The sequence below is a fragment of the Marmota monax genome, unplaced genomic scaffold (assembly GCF_021218885.2).
Source record: "Marmota monax isolate L192 unplaced genomic scaffold, Marmota_monax_Labrador192_F-V1.1 WCK01_AAM20220418_F8-fsc00025, whole genome shotgun sequence".
Taxonomy (NCBI): Eukaryota; Metazoa; Chordata; class Mammalia; order Rodentia; family Sciuridae; genus Marmota; species Marmota monax.
The window spans coordinates 1,761,239-1,782,858 of NW_026691950.1; the positions used below are offsets into that span (position 1 = coordinate 1,761,239).

The 21,620-nt window shown below is 35.9% G+C and overlaps 1 protein-coding gene across 3 annotated transcripts in view; it reads left to right on the top strand.

Annotated features, from left to right (window-relative positions):
* The window catches only part of Ube2k (ubiquitin conjugating enzyme E2 K), a 67,607-nt gene that overhangs the window by 37,794 nt on the left and 8,193 nt on the right, over positions 1–21,620 (top strand). For all 3 annotated transcript variants that reach the window (XM_046451586.2, XM_046451679.2, XM_058581077.1), the window contains one exon: positions 6,625–6,707. In XM_046451586.2, coding sequence (XP_046307542.1) covers positions 6,625–6,707 — 83 coding nt within the window. The remainder of the gene's footprint in view (positions 1–6,624; positions 6,708–21,620) is intronic.

A 21,620-nucleotide genomic window follows, 5' to 3' on the forward strand; every position in this document is an offset into this window, starting at 1 on the left:
TAATGAGGACTTAACCAACTTAGCAAGACCCTGTCTCAAAATAAAATAATTAAATAAAAAAATAATTAAATAAAAAAGTCTCAGTGGTTGAGCACTTCTGGGTTCAATCCCTAATACCGAAAAAAAAAAAAAATCAAATAAACAAAAAACCAAACATAAAGAATGAAGGGTTGATAAATGCTCCAGCATGGATGAACCTTGAAAACCTGCTAAATGAAAGAAACAGACACCAGATTCTCTACATTATGATATCATTTAATGAAATATCAGAAAAGGCAAATCATTATGGACAAAAAGTAGATTGGTAGTTTTTAGAAATGGGGTGGGTTAGAGAGTAATGAATAGTGTAGGCTGATAGTTACAGGATTTCTTTTTCTTTTTTTTTTTCTTGGTACCAGAGATTGAACTCAGGGGCACTTAACCACTGAGCCACATCCCCAGCCCTTTTTTATTTTATTAGAGACATGGCATGAATATGCCATATTTTAGAGACAGGGTCTAACTAAGTTGCTAAGGGCTTCTCCATTGCTGAGGCTGTCTTTGAGCTCGTGATCCTCCTGCCTCTGCCTCCGCCTCCAGATACTCTGCCAGACATGCACCACTGTGCCGGCTAGGATTTCTTTTTGAGGTGATAAAATTTTCAAAAATTAGACTCTTATTGATGGCTAGACAACTTGGAATATACTAAGAATTATGACATTTTGTACTTTTCTTTCTTTTCTTCCTTCCTCCCCTCCCCTCCCCCCTTGGTGATTGGTCTCAGGGCCTCGTAAATACTAGACCAGTGCTCTACCATTGAGCTATACCCCTGGCTTAGTGAAATTGTGCACTTTAGGTGGGTCAATTATGTCTCAATAAAGGTGTTTCTTTAGGGTCTGTACTAACTCCAAAGTAATTGCATAGTTCTGGCTCTGTTTTAGCACTTTGAGATAGGATCTTCCCTCTTGATCTGCAGTTTTCCTTTTTTTCAGTTATTCATGGTCAATCAGGATCTGAAAACATTAAATGGAAAATTTCAGAAATAAATATTTCCTCAGTTTTAAATTGTTTATTATAATAAATTGGTTTTCTTTAGCTATTCTTAAGTAAATTAAGCTTTATCATAAGTATGTATGTATAGGAATAAAACCCAGCATATATAGGGTTTAATACTGTCTGTAGTGTGGGGCATACATTGGTAATCTTGGCACCTATTCCTCATGGATAAGGTGAGTATTACCATATTGTACAGCTAAGATTTGAGAAGATATTAAAAACTTTCGCTTATTTATCTTTTTTTTCTGGGTGGGACTAGTAATGGGGTTTTAACCTTGGGCACTCTACCAATGAGTGACATCACAGCAGTCCTTTGTATTTTTTATTTTGAGACATGGTCTTGCTAAATTTCAGAGGCTGGCCTTGGATTTGGGATCCTCCTGCCTCAGCCTTTCCAGGCTCTAGGATTATAGGTGTAACAACCATACCAATCTTGTTTATTTTAATATGCACATAGCATATTTTCTGTTTATTATTCTCCAATAAATCCTTGACCAGAAGAGCAAAAGTTTACTTCCAGATAGAGAAGATATATCTTGGAATTATCTGAAAATAGTGAAGGAATTCAATAAATTGTTTGTATACAACCAAGGTTTTCTCAATTGTACTATATGTAATTAATGAGAAAAACCATTAAATTTTACAGTTATCTCAGTGATTTGTTCTTTTATTAGAAACTAGGTGTGGATTTTCTTTTTCCTTGGTTTTATAAGCATACTTTTATATGTGAAATGGAGTATTAAATACTAATGTTGGTAATATTTAACGAGCATTTCCTTCCATGCATGTATGTTGAAAATAAGCATTTTATTTTGTATAACAAGTGAATCAAAACTGGTTTAATAATATAATATCCTTCAGTTTCAATCTTGAAACCGGAAATTCCTGATGGAAATGAACTCTGGCCCCGTAAGAAGTAGGAACTGAAATGTTTGTGGAACTGAAGAGTGTGTGAAATGTAGGTTGTGTTCCACAGGAAGAGAAATGATGATTAGCTGGTATAGATAATTGAGAATAGTCTCGATTTTATTATCTTCTGTGCACATGGTGTTCAGATGTGGTTTTTATATTGTTTTGTTTTTGTGGTCTTTGCATGCTCCCTAAAGCTAATGAGTATTCTAAAGCTCCAGATAGTTTGAAAATTAGTTTCGTATGGGAAAATAAGGAGACACGAATTGCTATTAGAAAATATCCTAGTACTATAAACTGTTCCTTAACCTGTTTTGTAATCAAAGGCAATTTTGACTCAAATAGGTCATGATAGGTGTCATTGTACTATTACTTATACTACAGCCCAGCCAAGTTCTTTTGGTTCTGTGCTTTTCTTAATATAGGTCAGGAATGGTAGGACTATGGTCATAAGTGGTGGTATACATGGGTATAAGCCGGATATTCAACAATAGGACAGTATTCAAGGATGCATGGGGTACTAATTCGTAACATTAAGGCCTGAGAAAGGAAGAGGAAGAATTGAAAAAACCTAAGAAGGGAGATAGTTAATGGTGAAGAACAGTAAGGGGAAAAAAGTTAAGGGCTAAAGAGCATTATATTATACAAAAAATGCTTATGTATGTACTGGTGGATAATGGTGTGTACTCTGATTTCTTTCTTTGTTTGCACCTTTCTGCCTCTGGGAATCAAATCTACAGGCATCACCATGCAAGTACTCTACCAATGAGCTACAACCCCAGCCATGGGAGAATGATTTCTTTCTGAAATTCGAAATTATTTGTTTTGAACTGTAGATAGTACAACAATATAAAAAGTAGCTTAATAATTACCTTAGTCCTGATATTTGCTTGATTCTGCATGTGCATCTTCAGAGAATTATATATAGGAAACTCTTCTTTAATAAGCAAGATGAGCATGACAGTGTATCCTAGTAATACCAGCTCCTTGGGTGACTGAGGAAGGAGGATTGCAAGTTCAAGGCCACCTTGGACAACTCAGAGACTCTGCTTTAAATAAAAAAGATGAGCAATAATTAGTTCAGTGGTAGAGTGCTTGCTTAACATGCATGAGGCCTTGAGCTCAATCCTCAGAACTAAAAATAAGTAAATAAATAGGAGTAAGTTCACACATCCTCAGATCACTTTTCTAAACTATAAACTTTGTGATATTTTCTTTTTTTTTTTTAAGATGATGTTGTTGTTTATGTCTCCCCCCCCCATGTTTCTTACATTTTCAGTAGTAATTTAAAATTCTGTTTTCCAATTGTTAAAATATTATTGAACCATTTTGTTTTAAAGTTACAGAGTGCTGGAATTTCTTTCCTTCCTTCCTTTCTTTTTTAATATTTTTTAGTTGTTGATGTACCTTTATTTTTTATTTACTTATATTTGGTGCTGAGGATCAAACGCGGTGCCTCATACGCTAGGCAAGTGCTCTACTACTGAGCCACAACCCCAGCCCCTGGGGTTTCTTTATTGAAGTTAAAGGCAGTGGTTATTTTCTACCTGTATACATTGAATTCAATTAATGGTAAATATTAAGATGTAAATTTTGTAGTTACAAAGAGATGTTTCTTGTACATAAGCCCTGTATTATTGTCTTATTTGACCTGGACTGTATTTCAGGTATTATTTATTTTTGAAATAGGTTTGCCATAATATTTAAATTCATATTCCAGTGTGAGGCACTTTGAGATACTGGGGATCGTTTAGGAAGCAGGATGGATACATTCTTTTTAGGGAAGACCAGACAAGTAAGGCAGAATTATAGAAGTTTGGTGATTTCTGATGCAAGAAAATACAGGGTGTTTTGAGAACAGGTTGGGAAGAAGTGATATGGAAACTGAAACTTGAAGGATGAGGAGTGTTATAGTAAGCTTTTTTGCTGCTATGAGCAAAAAGACCTAAAAACAACAATTTTACAGGGGGAAAATTTGTTTGGGGGGCTCAAGCTTTAAAAAGTCTCAGTCCATAGATGGTGAAGTCCATTGCTCTGGGAGGGAAGGGAGTCAGAACATCATGGAGAAAGAGTGTGATGGAGAAAGTGGCTCAGGAGATTACACCAAGAAGCAGAGAGAGAAAGAGAGATACAGCTCTTCTCAACAAGGACAAAGTATATACACCAAAAGCATGTCCCCAATAGCCCCCCCTCCTCTCACCACACCCTTTCAGCCTATAGTTACCATCTAATCCCTACCAGAGGATTAATGCAGTGGTTAGGTGAAGGCTCTCATAACCCAGTCATTCACCTCTAAATTTCATTGCATAATGGACACATGAACTTTTGGGATACCTAATATCTAAACTATAACAAGGAGTTATCTAGTGGCAAAGGCTGAAGAGATATGTTACTGAGAAAATGAATATTCGTGAAGGCCCAGAGGCAAATTACCAATTTGAATTTCTCTACCTAGAGAGTGGATATGGGGTGGAAGTGAAATTGGAATTTAAGGGCTAGGTGAGGAGTGTGGAATTAAGATAGGTACATGGTGTAATCCCAGGGACACACAAAGCTGAGACAGGAGTATCTCAAGTTCAATGCCAACCTGGGCAATTTAGCGAGAACCTATGTTTTACCAAAAAAAAAAAAAAAAAAAAATGCAGGTTGGGGGCTGCTGGGGATGTAACTCAGTGGTAGAGTGCCCCTGAATTCAATTTCTAGTATTGCCTCCCTAGTATTGTGGTCTTACACAAAATAAATGAGAGGTCATTAAAGGGCCTGATAGGGACACAAAATTATATTTTTTTAAAGGGGTACACTGCATTCAGTGTGGAAAATGTATTGGAGGGAACAAAAGAGAATAAAATCAAGATACTCTAGTAATCCACCTGAAAAATGATAGTCTCCTTTGAGGAGATGGTTTTGTGTGTGAATGGAGAGAAGTAGGTATCATTGAAAAAAGCATCTATTTTAAGAATAGAAAAAGAGCATACATGTTCTAAATGGAAATGTGGAAAATGTACATTTGTTTTAGGGGTTTTGAATTCACTAATAGCTTAAAGTGCTTTTTCAGATTGAATATGACAGTGAATGAGTAGGAGGTGAAGAAGTAGAGACATAGGACAGACAAATCAAGAAATCACAAAAAGAAGTGGAAGCTACTTAGCTTCTTATCAGAAATAGATTTGTAGCATATTAGTGAAGAGTTAATTTTTGTCAAGTATTTAGAACATTAGTAGGCACATACTAATTAACCTGTTACTTAATTTGGACTCACTGGTCACTCTAATAATAGCCAGGTGTGAGGTGGCTTACACCTGTATTCCCTGAGGTAATATAATATAATTTGAAGATCACAAATTCAAGTCCAGCAAGATACTGTCTCAAAAAAATAAAAAGTAATGGGGAGGGCTGGGGCTGGGGCTGAGCGGTAGCACACTTGCCTGGCATGTGAGGCACTGAGTTGAGTGTCGGCACCACAAATAAATAGATAGATAGATATAGATAAGGTCTATCAACAACTTAAAAATATTAAAAAAAAAAAAAAAAGTAGTGGAGATATACCTCTGGTAGTGTGCCCCTGAGTTCAGTTCCTAGCACTGGGGGAAAAAAAAACAAGCCAAGCTTGGTGGTGTACACCTATGATTTTTGCATCTCAGGGAGGTTGAGGCAGGAGGATGTTGAGTTCAAAGCCAGCTTCAGCAATTCATTGAGGACCTAAGCACATTGGTGACCCTGTTTCTCTAAATAAGATATAAAAAAGGGCTCGGTTTGTGGCTCAGTGGTTAAGCACCCAAGGTTCAATCCCTGGTATGAAAAGAACCAAACAAAAAAGGATTGAGCCAGGCGCTATGGTGCATGCCTATAATCCCAGCTGCTCTGGAGGCAGAGGCAGGAGGATTGAGAGTTCAAAGCCAACCTCAGCAATGGTGAGGCACTGAGCAACTCAATGAGACCCTGTCTCTAAATAAAATACAAAGAAGGGCTGGGGATGTGGCTCAGTGGTTCATTACCCCTGAGTTTAATCTCAGTTACCCACCCCTAAGGGGGGAAAAAAAAAGAAAGAATAACAATGGTGGTGGTTTTCCAAAAGCTTGTAAATAAGAGCTGATGCAATAGATTTTATTTCTTCAAGTCTAATCTTTATGCCTGATGAAGAGTATTAAGTTTTCAAATATTTGTTGCATTATCCATGACAAAGAATTTGAAAAAAACTTATACAGAAAAATTGGGGGTATTATGTAGCCAGTTACTACATGCTTCCATGCATTTATTTTGCTTACTTTTCCTCTTTAAACCTATTCTGCATGCTCCCTCACAGAAAAAATGACTCCCTCACAGCCACTTATGCTGTATTTTGATTTTATGTACTACATTACTCAAATGGATTTTAGTCTGTTTTATTTCTCATAGATCTAGCATCATTCTATGTGAATTCTAAACAGCTAGTAATTATGGGTGTGTTTTAAGACAGAGCATTTATTAAAAGGTCTAAAAAGAACTTGTTAGTGACTGTATTTAGCTTACAGAATGTTTAGTCTTCTGCACTTGTCCCTTTACTTTGGCCAAATGATGTAATAAAAGTATTACATTATTATCCTGAAGCTTAATCTGATTTTTTTTTTTTTGTAGTTCTATTTAAACTTTTATGTGTTTTATTTCTGTTTCTTGGAAACTTAAGTGTGCTTTATGTTCTAGGTCCGGTTTATCACTAAAATATGGCATCCTAATATTAGTTCCGTCACAGGGGCTATTTGTTTGGATATCCTGAAAGATCAATGGTAAGAGATTTTTCAGTTCATTTTCACTCCTCTCATAGAAATAACCAAGACTACAAGAATGTTAAATATGTAATTGCCACAAACATAAGCTTATGTTATATTTTATGTTATTGGGGCAATAATTTTATAATCTCTTAAATACATAATTGAAAATGGGTTATAATTAAGACCACAACCTGTATTTATTAATGTCAGGTGCTAGTTGTTCATTTTTAAAAGTCTTGGATTTCATTGTGATTTTGGTAAATTTGACTATTTGTTGTCTCAGGAAGATATTTTCTAAGAGACTAAAAGTAAAATAAGTATTGAAATAATCTTTCCCTTGGAATATAAGCAACAGAACTTTAAAAAGTGTGTTAATTGAGCAGGTTCCAAGAAATACCTCCATAGGTGACATTTAAAAAAAAATTTAAGTTGTTGGTGAACATGATATTTATTTATTTATTTACTGTTTGTTTGTTTATATATATGTGGTGCTGAAGATCAAACCCAGTTCCTCAGTCATGCTAGGCAAGCACTCTTCCACTGATCCACAACCCCAGCCCTTGTAGGTGATTTTTAATTTGTCGCACACTTTTTTCACTAGATTTGTCTGATTTGATATTACTAGCACAGTGTTTTAAGGGTTCCTACTCAGAGCTGAACACTAGTTGCATACCTGTAACCAGCTACTTGGGAGACTGAGACAGGAGGATCTCATGTTTGAGGCTGATGCAATTTTGCAAGACCTTATCTCAAAAGAAGATACTTAAGAGCTAGGGATGTAACTCAGTGATAGATTACCCCTGGGTTCAATCCCTAGTGCTGAATAAAAAGAAAGTTACTGGTATATAGCTACCAGGTTCAAATCCTCATTCTTCAATATGAAAACCCATGTGGTTGTGAGCAAATTAGTTAAAGTTTGTATGCTTTTGTTTCCTTATATGTAAAGTTAATACCCACTTAATAGTGCTGAGTTGGTTTGTGTAATTCTCTTAGAATAGAGCATGGAATATTCTTTTTTTTTTTTTTAATTTTTTATTCTACTTTGTATATATGACAGCAAAATGCATTATGACTCATATTACACATAGAGCACAATTAGCACAATTTTTCGTATCACTGGTTGTATACATTGTATATTAATACCATTCATGTCTTCATACATGTACTTAGGGTAATGATGTCCATCTCATTCCACCATCTTTTTTACCCCTTTGCTCCCTTCTTTCCCCTCCCTCCCCTTTCTAGAGTTCGTCTAATCTTCCCATGGCATAGTATATTCTAACAGTGATAAATGATGGTTGTGGTGTAGGCATAAGACAGGTGTTATTTATTCAGGACATGATTTTATAAATGGAAAAAACTAAGTCAAGAGGTATAAAGTGACATTGAAGTGGGAGAAAAAAAATTAGAAATGATTGAACATTTTATGACCTTTTCCTCCAGTTTTACTCTTTTGCAAGAGAAGGAATAATAAAAGAAAATAGAATACATAGAGCCAAGATGTGTATTTAATGAGCCCATCCTGGTTACTTAATCTTTGAAAATTATATATAGGCATTGAAAATTTCAAGCTATGTGTTTCATTCCTTAAGAAAGGAAAAGAATGAAACCTGAAGAAGGTGAATCAGAAATAACAACATTTAAGTGTATGGATACTTTGATTTATTTAATAACTTGCATGAACAGACTATAAATTTGCTGATTTGGTTTGTCTTTTCATTCTAATAGTATATCTGAGTAAATCCTATCCCTTAGTAAACCATCTCTTGGGATCTACTTTCTTGTTCCTTATAGAATAGACAAACCTTAATCTTCTCTGATGGTCATCTTTCTCCCTTCATTTCCACCTTTATTGAGATAAAATTGACATTCCACAGAAATCTACGTTTAAATGCCAATGATTGAACCTAAGAATATTTGTAATTTTTGCCAATTTATTGAACCTTGTAGTTTTTAGTGTTTCTGTTCTTTCCAAGACCGCCTTATTATATTCTATGATTCAGTGATATGAGTGAATATCTGCAGTATTAGAGATGTACTGTTTTTTTACTTTGCTTCTAGGACACCCGTCTTTCTTTTCTTCCTTTCCTATGGCTATTCCCAGAGTCTTTAGACTTACCTCCTGGATCTTTGGGTATTAGAATGCCTCAGAGATAAGTCTATATCTTTTCATCTATATGCCCTTGGTGAACTCATCTGATTTCCTAACTTCTCCATCATATCCTGGCAACTCAAATTTATTTTTCATAAACTCCAGACTAATGTCTTATTAACAAGAAAATTGATACATCATGGTAAAAATCATACTTTGGAATAAAAAACGATCATACTGTTGATGTAAACAGCGTGGATGATTTTCACAGACTTGTTAAGTGACAAGAGCCAGATAGAAAAGAATACATAGTATATGATTCCATTTTTATGAAATTCAAGATTAGCCAAAACTAATTTTGCTGACAAAAATTAGGATAGTGGTGGGGTAGGCAAGAGTTTCAAAGGACAAGACTGAAATGATTTTCAGTACAAGAAATACTCAGCCAGAGATTAAGAAGATGGCAGAGTAGAGGAGGTTATGTTCCTGCTACTCCATGGAGTGAAACCAAGAAAACTGACAGCTTCTCAGTAATGTGGGTGAACAACAAAAAAAAAGTGGGAGGACTTTACTGGAATTTAAAACTGAATTTTTTTTTTTTTTTTTTTTTAAATCTTTATTTGTATGTGGTGCTGAGGATCGAACCCGGGCCGCACGCATGCCGGGCGAGCACGCTACCGCTTTAGCCACATCCCCAGCCCCTTAAAACTGAATATTGAAAGCAGATCCGGGACTCAGGAGTTTGGATATAATAAAATACGGAAGAAATTCCTAGTGGCATAGCCACTACCATAAACTCCAGCCAGAGCTCTCCCTCCTTAAGCATAGTAGAGGGATAAAGGAATTAAAGGAACCCACACATTTGGGAGGCTGGAGGCATGTCTGTGTATGGGGCATTTAGAGACCAAGGACATTGCCTGACAAACCTGAAAGACATGCTGCACTATATCCCAAGTGTGGGGAAAGAAGCCACCATGACTCCAGGCAGCCTGTGAAGACAAATATTTTGGAAGGAAATGTTTTATAGGAACACTTTGCAGGAAGGAAAAACATTTTGCAACTGTGGCTTGGGGGACAGCAACAGAGGAAGCCGATTCCTGGCAAATTTGAGTTTGGCCCAAAGAACAGGCCCTGTAAACACATGACATAGATTGTGCTTAAGTGACCAGAAAAAAAATCAAACTTGGAGAGGTTTATACTGGTGGTCCCAGAAACCCACCTGGCTCTATTCCTCCTCCTCCAATCCGACTGTTTTGCAGCACCAGCTGGGAGAGCACCTAGCCTGGAATTTGGAAGGATGGGGCAGAAGAGATTGGACTGAATCCGAGACCAGGAAATATGGGGTCTGCAAGTGATACAGGGAACTAAGAATTGGGTCCTCCACCACACAAGTGGAACCCAGGGGGCAATCCCTGGAGGTAAAGTCTTCCAGTGTAGTCTAGCAGGTACTGGGCCCTGGAGGTGCACTGATTTAAAATCTCCAGGACAATTAGCATTCAGTGAAGAGCCTGGAGCCCACCTGATCCTAAACCCTGCTTCCAGGAACTCTACCTCCAGGATTATCTCCCTGTAGCAATCCAGAGGGTGGAGCATCACACTCCAGAAGACCCCAACTAGAACTGCTGAGAAGCTGAGAATATTTTGAACTCTAATGGAAAGGATTCTTTCTTTTCATCAAGATTTTTTTTTTTTAATTTCCTTTTCACTGTTTAATTGTGACCTTAATGGTACATGGACATTTATATAGTCAGTCTCTCTCTCTCTCTCTCTATCTCTCTCCTTCTCAACCTTATCATATTTTTTAAATATTTCCTTTTTTATTATTTATTTATGTGTGTATGTTTATGTGGTGTTGGGGATCGAACCCAGTGCTTTGTGCATGCTAGGCAAGCACACTGAGCCACAACCCCAACTCACCCCTAGCATTTTTGAAGCCAGTTATTTTACATGGATTAGCTTTTTTGTGAATTAGGATGTTTGATTAGTATGTTTAGTTTGTATTTGATTTTTAAAACTTTTTTGTTTTATATATATATTTTTTTCTCCTGTTTCCCTTGATTCTCTTTTCTATCTCCTTCCTCCTCCCTCACAATCATCACATCCAATATCACTTCTGTTCTCTCCCTGTCCACCATTTGAAAATGTAAATCCTTTTGCAAACTTGCAGTTTTTATAGGCAGTAGGCAATAGCTGATCATATTATTTCTGTTATGATAATTAACACCATAGACATCATAGTAGAAACTATTTGGTTTAATGCTGTACATTGTTTGCATTGGTTGTAATTGTTTGTCTCCCCATAAACAATGACTAAACAATGAGGTACCGGAAACCTTCAGGGACACTGGGTAGAAAAGTCCACAGGGTAGAAACTATACTCCCTCAGATCCATACTGTTAGATAGATAGACACATAAACAACATGAAAAAGCAAGGGAACAAATTGCCCCAAGCAAACCAAGATACTCCAGTAACAGAATCCATCAGAGAAGGAGTTTAGAATGTACATAGTTAAACTGATCTGTGAAGTAAAGGATGATGTAAGAGAAGAAATAAAGGTAGCAAAAGATCACTTTAGTAAAGAGATATTCTGGGGGGAAAAAAAAAGTCCTTGAAAGGAAGGAAACAGTAAACCAAATGAAAAATTCAATAGAAAGCATCACTCACAGACTAGACCACTTGGAATACAGAACCTCAGGCAATAAAAACAAAATATGAGGGGTCAGGGTTGTGGCTCAGTGGTACGGCGCTTGCCTAGCATATGCGAGGCACTGGGTTGGATCCCCGGAACCATGTAAAAATAAAAAATAAAGGTATTATGTCCATCTAGAACTAAAATATTTTTTTAAAGTATGTAATCTTCAAAATAAAGTGAACCACAGAAAGAAGAAACCATGAAAAGAACTTCCAAAAATTATGAGATAACATGAAAACACCAAGTTTTAAGATTTGTCTGGATAGATGAAAGTGTGGAGATAAAAACCAAAGGAATACATAATCTTTTTTTTTTTTTTTAGAGAGAGAGAGAGATAATTTTTTTAATATTTATTTTTCAGTTTTTGATGGACACAACATCTTTATTTTATTTTTATGTGGTGCTGAGAATCGAACCTAGCACCCCGTGCATGCCAGGCGAGCGCGTTACCGCTAGAGCCACATCCCCAGCCCACACAATCTTTTCAATGAAATAATGTAAAAAATTTTCCCACATCTAAAGAATGAAATGGAAAATCAAATACAAGAGGCTAACAGAACCCCAAATGTGCAAAATTACAACAGACCCCATCGAGGCACATTATAATGAAAATGTCTAGCATACAGAATAAGGATAGAGTTTTAAAGGCTGCAAGAGAAAAATATAGATAATATATGGGGAAACCAATACCGATCTGACATGATTTCTCAACTCAGACCCTCAAAGCTAGGAGTTCCTGGGGTAATATATACCAAGCTCTGAAACACAATGGATGCCACCCAAGAATCCTATATCTAGCAAAAAAGAAAGCCATTGAAGGGGAGGAATCTGCACTAAAGGAATAGTCAATCAAAGGAGAAACTAATTCAAATCACAAACTACAAATAAACCAAAATGACCAGGAACACAAATCATATCTCAATAATAACCTTGAACATTAATGGCCTGAAATCATTAATCAAAAGACGTAGACAAGCAGATTGGATTTTAAAACAAGACCCAGGGCTGGGGATGTGGCTCAGGCAGTAGCACGCTTGCCTAGCATGCGTGTGGCCTGGGTTCGATCCTCAGCACCACATACAAACAAAGATGCTGTGTCCGCCAAAAACTAAAAAATAAATAAATAAAAATTCTCTCTCTCTCTTAAAAAAAAAATTTAAAAAATAAAAACAAGACCCAACAATCTGCTGTCTCCAGGAAACTCACCTCATAAGCAAAGACGTCCACAGACTGAAAATGAAATGATGGGAAAAAACATCACTCAGTTGGAAAGTGTAAACAAGTAGAGATTTCTGTCCTCATATCAGATAAAGTGAACTTCAAGCCAAAGTTAATCAGAAGGGACAAAGAAGAACATTCCATACGATTTAAGGGAATTACACATCAACATGATATAACAATCATAAATATTTATGCCCCAAATAAAGGAGCATATATATACATCAGTCAAACCCTTCTCAAGTTCAAGAATCAAATAGACCGCAACACAATAATACTGGGTAACTTTAACACACCTCTGTCACTACTAGATAGAGCTTTCAAACAAAAACTAAACAAAAAACTCTAGAACTAAATAATATAATAATCAATAATTTAGACTTACCAGACATATAGAATATTTCATCCATCAGTCAACAGCACACAGATCCTTCTCTAATATAGACCATATTATGTAAACTATCACATTTGTTGGCATACAATTGTAATATTACCTTAATATATTTTTAGCATCTGTAGTGTTATTTTGATCACTCCCTCCCCATCAATATTAATTTTATGTTCTTTTTTCTTTATTAGACTTGGTAGATTTTTATCAAATTTTAGCTGTATTATATCTCTTTCATATATTTCTGCTCCCACTCCTACTACTTAATTGAGCTTCTGATACAAGTACTTTAAGTTATAAATGTTCTGAATACTGCTTAATCCCAGAGATCCTGGCATTTTAAGGTTTTATTATTACTTCATTCAAAGCATTTTTTTTATTTACTTTTCTTATGCTTTGTTAACCTTACAAATATTTATAATTGTGCCATTTAATTTTGAAAGAGCTGACATGTGGGGTTCTATATTTCTTAAGGTAATTAATTGATTTCTAATGCAACAAATCATGCAGGAAACACAGTTTACATGGTTTCAAATTTAAAAAGAAGTAATGGAAATGCTTTTTATATTGATTGTTCTGGTTGCATGCATGTCAAAACTGATCAGATTTTCTGATATGGGGGTGCTAATCCATAATGTGGGGTGGCGGGGAGCATGAGAGGAATGGAGGAACTTAAGATAAGGCAAAGGGGAGGGAGGGGAATAGATGGGGCAGAAGGGTAAGAAAGATGATGGAATGAGATGGACATCATTATATAAGAAGATACAAATGGTGTCTCTATTTTGTGTATAACCAAACATTGTGCTCTGTGTACTATGAATTAAAAAGTACTCTGCTATCGTGTATAACAAATTAGACTAAATAAATAAATTTTAAAAAGCTGATCACATTGCATATTTCAAATATATGCATTTTATTGTACTTCAGTTTTACCTCTTTAAAGCTATGGGGAAGGGCTGGGGATGTGGCTCAAGCAGTAGCGCGCTCACCTGGCATGCGTGCGGCCCGGTTTCGATCCTCAGCACCACATACAAACAAAGATGTTGTGTCCGCCAAATACTAAAAAATAAATATTAAAAAAAAATAAAATAAAGCTATGGGGAAAAATTAAAATTAAAAAAAAGAAATACTCAGCATTTTGATGCAGGTGGTGATTTCATGGAGGTCTGTGTATACTCATACATATTTGTAAAAATTTATAGATAAGCAGCATTTTACTCTTTTTTAATAAAAAAATTAAAACAAAATTTCACTATTCTCTATAAATAGCATTCAGTGTTTTAAACAAATTGGATTATTGATGGTCATCTCTTAAGATCAGTAATAGAAAAATTACTCAACAGAAATAGTTCACATGATTATTCTGCATAGCCCTTTGGAGTTCTTGGGTATTTAAACAGTCATATTAACTATATTTATTGATTTGAGACTTGAGCAATATGAATTTACTGAAGATAGATTTAAGAATTACTAACATATCTAATGACAAAAATATTTTTAAAAAATTCATATTACTGTTTGCCTATTGATACTCCTTCCCACCATAGTAAGGTACTCTACAACTGAGCTACACAACCCCAGTGTTCCATCCCCTCACCTTTTTGTTTTGTTTTGGAGGAGAAAGAGTTTATTTGGGTCTCAATGCTTCATTTCTTAGATGGCCTACTCCATTCCTTGGACACCTGAGGTGAGGCAGAGGAAAGTTGGTCAGGATGTGGCACCAGGAAGCAGAGAGGGCCTTAGCCCTTTTTTAAAAAAAAATTTCAATTAAAAAAAAATTTTTTTTAAGTTGTTGATGTTTATATGTGGTTCTGAGAATTGAACCCAGGGCCTCACACATGCTCAGCAAGCATTCTACCACTGAGCCACAACCCCAGCCCAGCCTTAGCCCTTTTTAAAGTTAGAGTTTCACCAAGGCTGTCCTTGAACATGTGATTTCCTGCCTCAGTCTCCCAAACATCTTAAGATTATAGGAACTTGACATTAGGGTTTATTTTAATAGATTTAAGCTAATTTTATAAACTGATTTCTAAAAATCTCAATGCGATCTAATTTAATCATTGCTTTGTAAAAATGAAGATAAATGGAATAAAACCATGTTTTTACTTGTATAGTGTATTACATTATTGAATTCAGATTTTTAGAATTAATCTACAAGGCTGGTTTTGTGGCTCAGTGGTAGAGTGCTTGCCTAGTATGTATGAAGCACTGGGTTGGATCCTCAGCACCACATAAAGTAAAATAAAGATATTGTGGCCACCAAAAAATAAAAAATAAATATTTTTTAAAAAAAGAATCTACAGCTGTCCAAAAATTCAAACACTTTTATTTATTATTTTTGTTTTTATTATTATTTTTTGGGGGTGGTGTTTGTGCGTGGTACTGGGGATTAAACTCAGGGTGCTTTATCACTGGGCTGTATCCTCAGTCCTCTTTATTTTTTATTTTGAGACAGGGTCTTAATAAGTTGCCCAGTATGTCCTTGAACTTTCAATCCTCCTGCCTTCAGCCTCCTGAGTCCCTGGGATTATACACGTGTGCCATCTTTTAGTTGCTTGGCCTCACATTTCTTTGTACTGTCAAACATACAGTTTCTGTAGCATTTTACATCAGAAAAATTGGTTTTGTTTTGGTATTAATTTTCTTAAAATTAAGTTTTCAAAACAACTTTATTGATTGGTGTTCAGCTTTAAAAACTTTGCTTTTGGGCTGGGGATGTGGCTCAAGAGGTAGCGCTCTCACCTGGCATGCGTGCGGCCCGGGTTCGATCCTCAGCACCACATGCAGACGAAAGATGTTGTGTCCACCGATAACTAAAAAAAATAAATATTAAAAAATTCTCTCTCTCTCTCTCTCTCTCTCTCTCTTTAAAAAAATAAATAAATAAATAAAAACTTTGCTTTTATATTTCTTTTTAACCAATTGATACTTAAACATTTCCCAAAATAATTCTGAAATTTTTGAGTATCCTGAAAAATCTTAACTTTTCTATTTGTGATTGTTATGAATTAAATCTGAAGCTACAGTTCTAGATCTTTTTCTGCAGTTTCAAGGATACCCTATTCTTTTGAAAATGTTCAACTTTGGGTTCTTAGTTTCTTTCTCTTTTCCTCCCACTCTTTTCTCTCCTTCCTTCCTTCCTTCCTTCCTTCCTTCCTTCCTTCCTTCCTCCCTTCCTCCCTTCCTCCCTTCCTCCCTTCCTCCCTTCCCTCCCTTCCCTCCCTTCCTTTCCTTTTCTTGGTACCTGGATTGAACTCAGGGGCACTCAACCACTGAGCAACATCCTCAGCCTTATTTTGTATTTTATTTAGAGACAGGGTCTCATGGAGTTGCTTAGGGTTCCACTAAGTTATGGTGAGTGACTTTGAACTTGCAATCCTTCTTCCTCAGCCTCCTGAAATGCTGGAATTACAGGCAGTGCGTCACCATGCCCCAACTCTTTTTCTTTCCCTCCCTTCCTTATTCTCTTTCTTCCTTCCTTATTTCCTTCCTTCCAATTAAACCCAGGGCCTCTCATGTACAAGTCAAGTGCTCTGTCAGTGAGCTATATGTCCCACTCTTTTTATTTTTTGAGACAGGGTATAAGGTCTCACTTAATTATACAGGTTGGCCTTCAACTTGAAGTCTTACTGCCTCAGCCTCCCAAGTCACTGGATTGTAGGCATGTGCCACTAAGTCCTTAGTTTCTGATTCTTATAGACCCAGAGGTCTATAGTAGTTTGTGAGTATGCTCACAATAGAAAGACATTCAACATAGAGGAAGTAGTAGAAAGTAGTGAATTTACGAGTTTCTAAAGGAAAAGTATATCACTTAAATTTTTGTTTTGTTTTTGGCAGTTTTATAGTTTTATGTAACAATTAGCATTTAATTTTCATCCACATTATATATAGATTTTAGAAAGTGATAATGAAGATTATTTGGTGATTCTTCTTCCTTACTAAGTTTTCTCAATAGTTGCACATGGGTATGTATGGGACATCCCATATTCCTGTGTCCCAGATAATTTTATTGGACCTGGTGAACACATCTGGAGACCCCATTTCCTTTTGTGGAAAATTTGTGGATCTCTTTTGAGTGCCCAAGGAGCATTTTATTTGTGAATATTGATGGTGTATTCTTGGGTCACCACCTCATTGAGGCTTTTGTTGCCACCCTTCTTTGCAGGAGCCATACTGTCAGTCCCAAGTTGGAAAGGAAGAAGGCAGGGGATTTTGGTAGAGGGAAAGCTCAGTCCATTTTAACCATTTTTTAGGATGCAGTTGAATAATACTAAGTGCATTCATATTGTTATGTATCCAATCTCCAGAAGTGTTTTCATCTTGGAAAACGAAAACTCTCCCCTAATTAAGTAACAACCTCCCCCAGCTTTCTGTCTCTATGAATTTGATGACCTTGTATTAATGGAATCATACTATATTTGTCCTTTTATGTCTGGATTATTTCACTTAGCACAATGTTTTTAAGGTTCATCTACATTGTAGCATGTTCCAGAATTGCCCTCTTAAGGCTAAATAATATTCCATTGTAAGTATTTTCAAAAGCTAAACTTTTTTTAAAAATCCATTTATGCACTGAGAAAAACTTTGTTTCTACCTTTTGGCTATTGTTTGTATTGTTCCTATGAATGTGGATGTTTGAATAATTATTCAAGCCTTGTTTTAGTATTTTTGGGTAAATACGCATAATGGAATGACTGGATCACATATTAACTCCAATTTGACTATTGCCATCCTAATAATTATGAGGTGCTAACTAATGGTGATTCTGTTTTGCATTTCCTTAATGATAGGCAACATTGAGTATCTTTTCATATACCTATTGGTCCTGTGTATATTTTTGGAGAAGTATTTGATCAGGCCCCCCACCATATAGTGGGAATGAAACCCAGGGCTTTGCATATGCTAGATAAGTGCTCTTTCACAGAGCTACACCTCAGACCCCACTTGTCCATTTTTAAATTGGAATTTTTGTTGATGTGAATTCTTTAAATATTCTGGATATTAATCTATTCAGATGTATGATTTGCAAATAATTCTCCCATTTTGTGGGTTGCTGCATTCACCTATTCATGGTCAAGTAGTTGTAATCCATTTTCCTTTTTTTTTTTTTGGAAGCTGTTTCTTGAACTTTTGATACCATATCTAAGAAATCATTGCCTAACCTAGTGTCATAAAACTTGCCCTCTGTTCTAGTTTTAGCTCATATGTTTGTTTAGACCTTGAATCCATTTTGAATTAGTTTTTTATATGTGGTGTGAGAATTCAACTTCATTCTTTTGAAAACTCACCAATTTTAGAATTGTTTGTTGCCTTTTTAACTTACAATATATAAGGCTGACTATGTAATGTTATAAAGAGCTTATCAAGATTTTAAGAAGGGCTGGGGATGTGGCTCAAGTGGTAACGCGCTTGCCTGGTATGCATGCGGCCCGGGTTCGATCCTCAGCACCACATACAAAGATGTTGTGTCCACTGAAAACTAAAAAATAAATATTAAAAAAAATTTATCTAAAAAAAAAAAAAAGAGTTGTAAGAAACAGATGCTCACTACTGCACAGATAAAATATATATATCTAAAAAGAACAAATAAAAAAATATATGCTTAGCTGGCCCTGGTGGTACATGCCTGTAATCCCAGAGCTTGAGGCAGGAGGATCATGAGTTCAAAGCCAGCCTCAGCAAATCATAAGGCACTAAGCAACTCAGTGAGACTCTGTCTTTAAATAAAATACAAAATAGGGCTGGGGATGTGACTCAGTGGTCAAGCACCCCTGAGTTCAATCCCTGGTCTAAACCCCACCCCAACCCCCCACTCCCAGAACATACATATGCTTTTATTTTACATGCCTTCATTTTTTTATTGCAAGTTAAAATAACTGTTGTGAATTTAATAATTGTTTTAATATGAAATACTTTCATTTCAGTGAAGATTTTCTCCACTATTGAAGTACATTTCCTTAAAAGAAATAACCAGTATTTTATTTTTTATTTTTTTATTTTAATTCTTTTTTTTAATTTTTTATTGTTGGTTGTTCAAAACATTACATAGTTCTTGATATATCATATTTCACACTTTGATTCAAGTGGGTTATGAACTCCCATTTTTACCCCATATACAGATTGCAGAATCACATCAGTTACACATCCATTGATTTACATATTGCCATACTAGTGTCTGTTGTATTCTGCTGCCTTTCCTATCCTCTACTATCCCCCCTCCCCTCCCCTCTTCTCTCTCTACCCCCTCTACTGTCATTCATTTCTCCCCCTTGTATTATTTTTCCCTTTCCCCTCACTTCCTCTTGTATGTAATTTTGTATAACCCTGAGGGTCTCCTTCCATTTCCATGCAATTTCCCTTCTCTCTCCCTTTCCCTCCCACCTCTCATCCCTGTTTAATGTTAATCTTCTTCTCATGCTCTTCGTCCCTACTCTGTTCTTGGTTACTCTCCTTGTATCAAAGAAGACATTTGGCATTTGTTTTTTAGGGATTGGCTAGCTTCACTTAGCATAATCTGCTCTAATGCCATCCATTTCCCTGCAAATTCTATGATTTTGTCATTTTTTAATGCAGAGTAATACTCCATTGTGTATAAATGCCACATTTTTTTTATCCATTCATCTATTGAAGGGCATCTAGGTTGGTTCCACAGTCTTGCTATTGTGAATTGTGCTGCTATGAACATCGATGTAGTAGTGTCCCTGTAGCATGCTCTTTTTAGGTCAATAACCAGTATTTTAAAGAGTTATATAACTTTTGCTTAAAGTGATGCCATGGATTTTTTTTTCTTTTTTCTTTTTTTTTTTTAGGCTGCTTTAAAACTCCATTGGTTAGATTAGGGGTACACATCAATGGTAGAACTCTTGCCTAGCATGTGCAAGTTCCACATTGAAGCCTCAGCTCTGCTAAAGTATGCAAAAAGCCTAATGAGATATTAAGTATCGAGGCTAAGTGTTATATATTCATTTCTATGATACTTTGTCTTTTTTCCCCTTTTTGGTTTGGGTGATTTCAGTTAGCTTTATGTTTTACATCTAGGCAATTTTTGATGTGTATATGTTTTTGTTTTATTTTTATTTTTCGTTTTTTAACAGATGTCGTACTGTTTAAGTACTGGGGATTGAACCTACTGGTGCTTTATCATTAAGCTACATTCCTCGACCTTTTTATTTTGAGTTAAGGCCTCACTGAATTGTCGAGGCTAACATTGAACTTGTGAGCCTTTTGCCTCAGCCTTCCAAGTCACTGGTATAACAGGTGGACACCACCACGTCAGGCTGTGTATATGCTTTTATAAACATGTACTCTTTGTAAAATGTATTTTCTTCATAAAATATTTTCTTATTATTGTGATAATGGAAAGACAAGAATGAATATTTAAGATATGAATTTGGCTTTGTATGTTTTACCCCCCCCTTTTTTTTTTTTTTTTTTGGTACTAGAGATTGAACTCAGGCGTTCAACCACTGAGCCACATCCCCAGCCCTATTTTGTTTTTTATTTAGAGACAGGGTCTCACTGAGTTGCTAAGCATCTCACCATTGCTGAAGTTGGCTTTGAGCTCACCATCGTCCTGCTTCAGCCTCCCCTGCCACTGGGATTATACACGTGTGCCACCACACCCATCTTAACTTTTGTCTTAACAGTGTCCATATTAAAGTTTTTATGACTGTTGAAAACAACTTGTGAAGCTGTATTGTTTTAAATACTAATTAGCATTTCAGCTATGTTTGTTTTTTAGCATCATTGCCAGTTTTTTCAGTTCTAGTAGCTTATCTAAAATGATAAATTTATCATTAAAAATTTTATTCTATGAACATTTTTAAAGAATCATTTATAATGTGTTTTTTTTTTTCCTCTCAGGATATAAAATACAGACATAACAGATGTCATACTGTTTTTATTTCATTAGTATAGAACAACCTTTGTTAGTTAGCTTGAGCTTAAAGAACAGTATTTTTCATAAATCAGCATACATTAGAATCAATTGGAGAAGCTGTTAAAACACACCTGTGCCGGGCACTGTGGCACACCCCTATAATCCCAGCCGCTCAGGAGGCTGAAGCAGGAGGATCGAAAATTCAAAGCCAACCTTAGCAACGGTGAGATGCTAAACAACTCAGTGAGACCCCTGTCTCTAAATAAAATACAAAATAGGGCTGGGATGTGGCTCAGTGACTGAGTGCCCCTGAATTCCATACCCAGTACAAAAAATAAAATTAAATAAAAACAACAAAAACAAAAAAAAACACTTGTTTTCTGATTTGGTGGGTGTGGGGTGGGAAGAATTTTCATTACTTAAAAATTCCCAAGTGATGCTGATGCTGCTGGTTAGGGGAACAACATTTAGTTGCGATTCACTGCCATAAGAAATCTATATTGGAAATAAATTTACTTTTCTCTTAAACATAAGAATGGTCCTATTTATATACCAACTGTGGGAAAATAGAGGAACCTTATCTGTTCTGTGGGTTGAATCAGGAACCCAATTGGAAAAGGCTGGTTTAGAATGGTCTCATTTGTATTAAAAAGAATG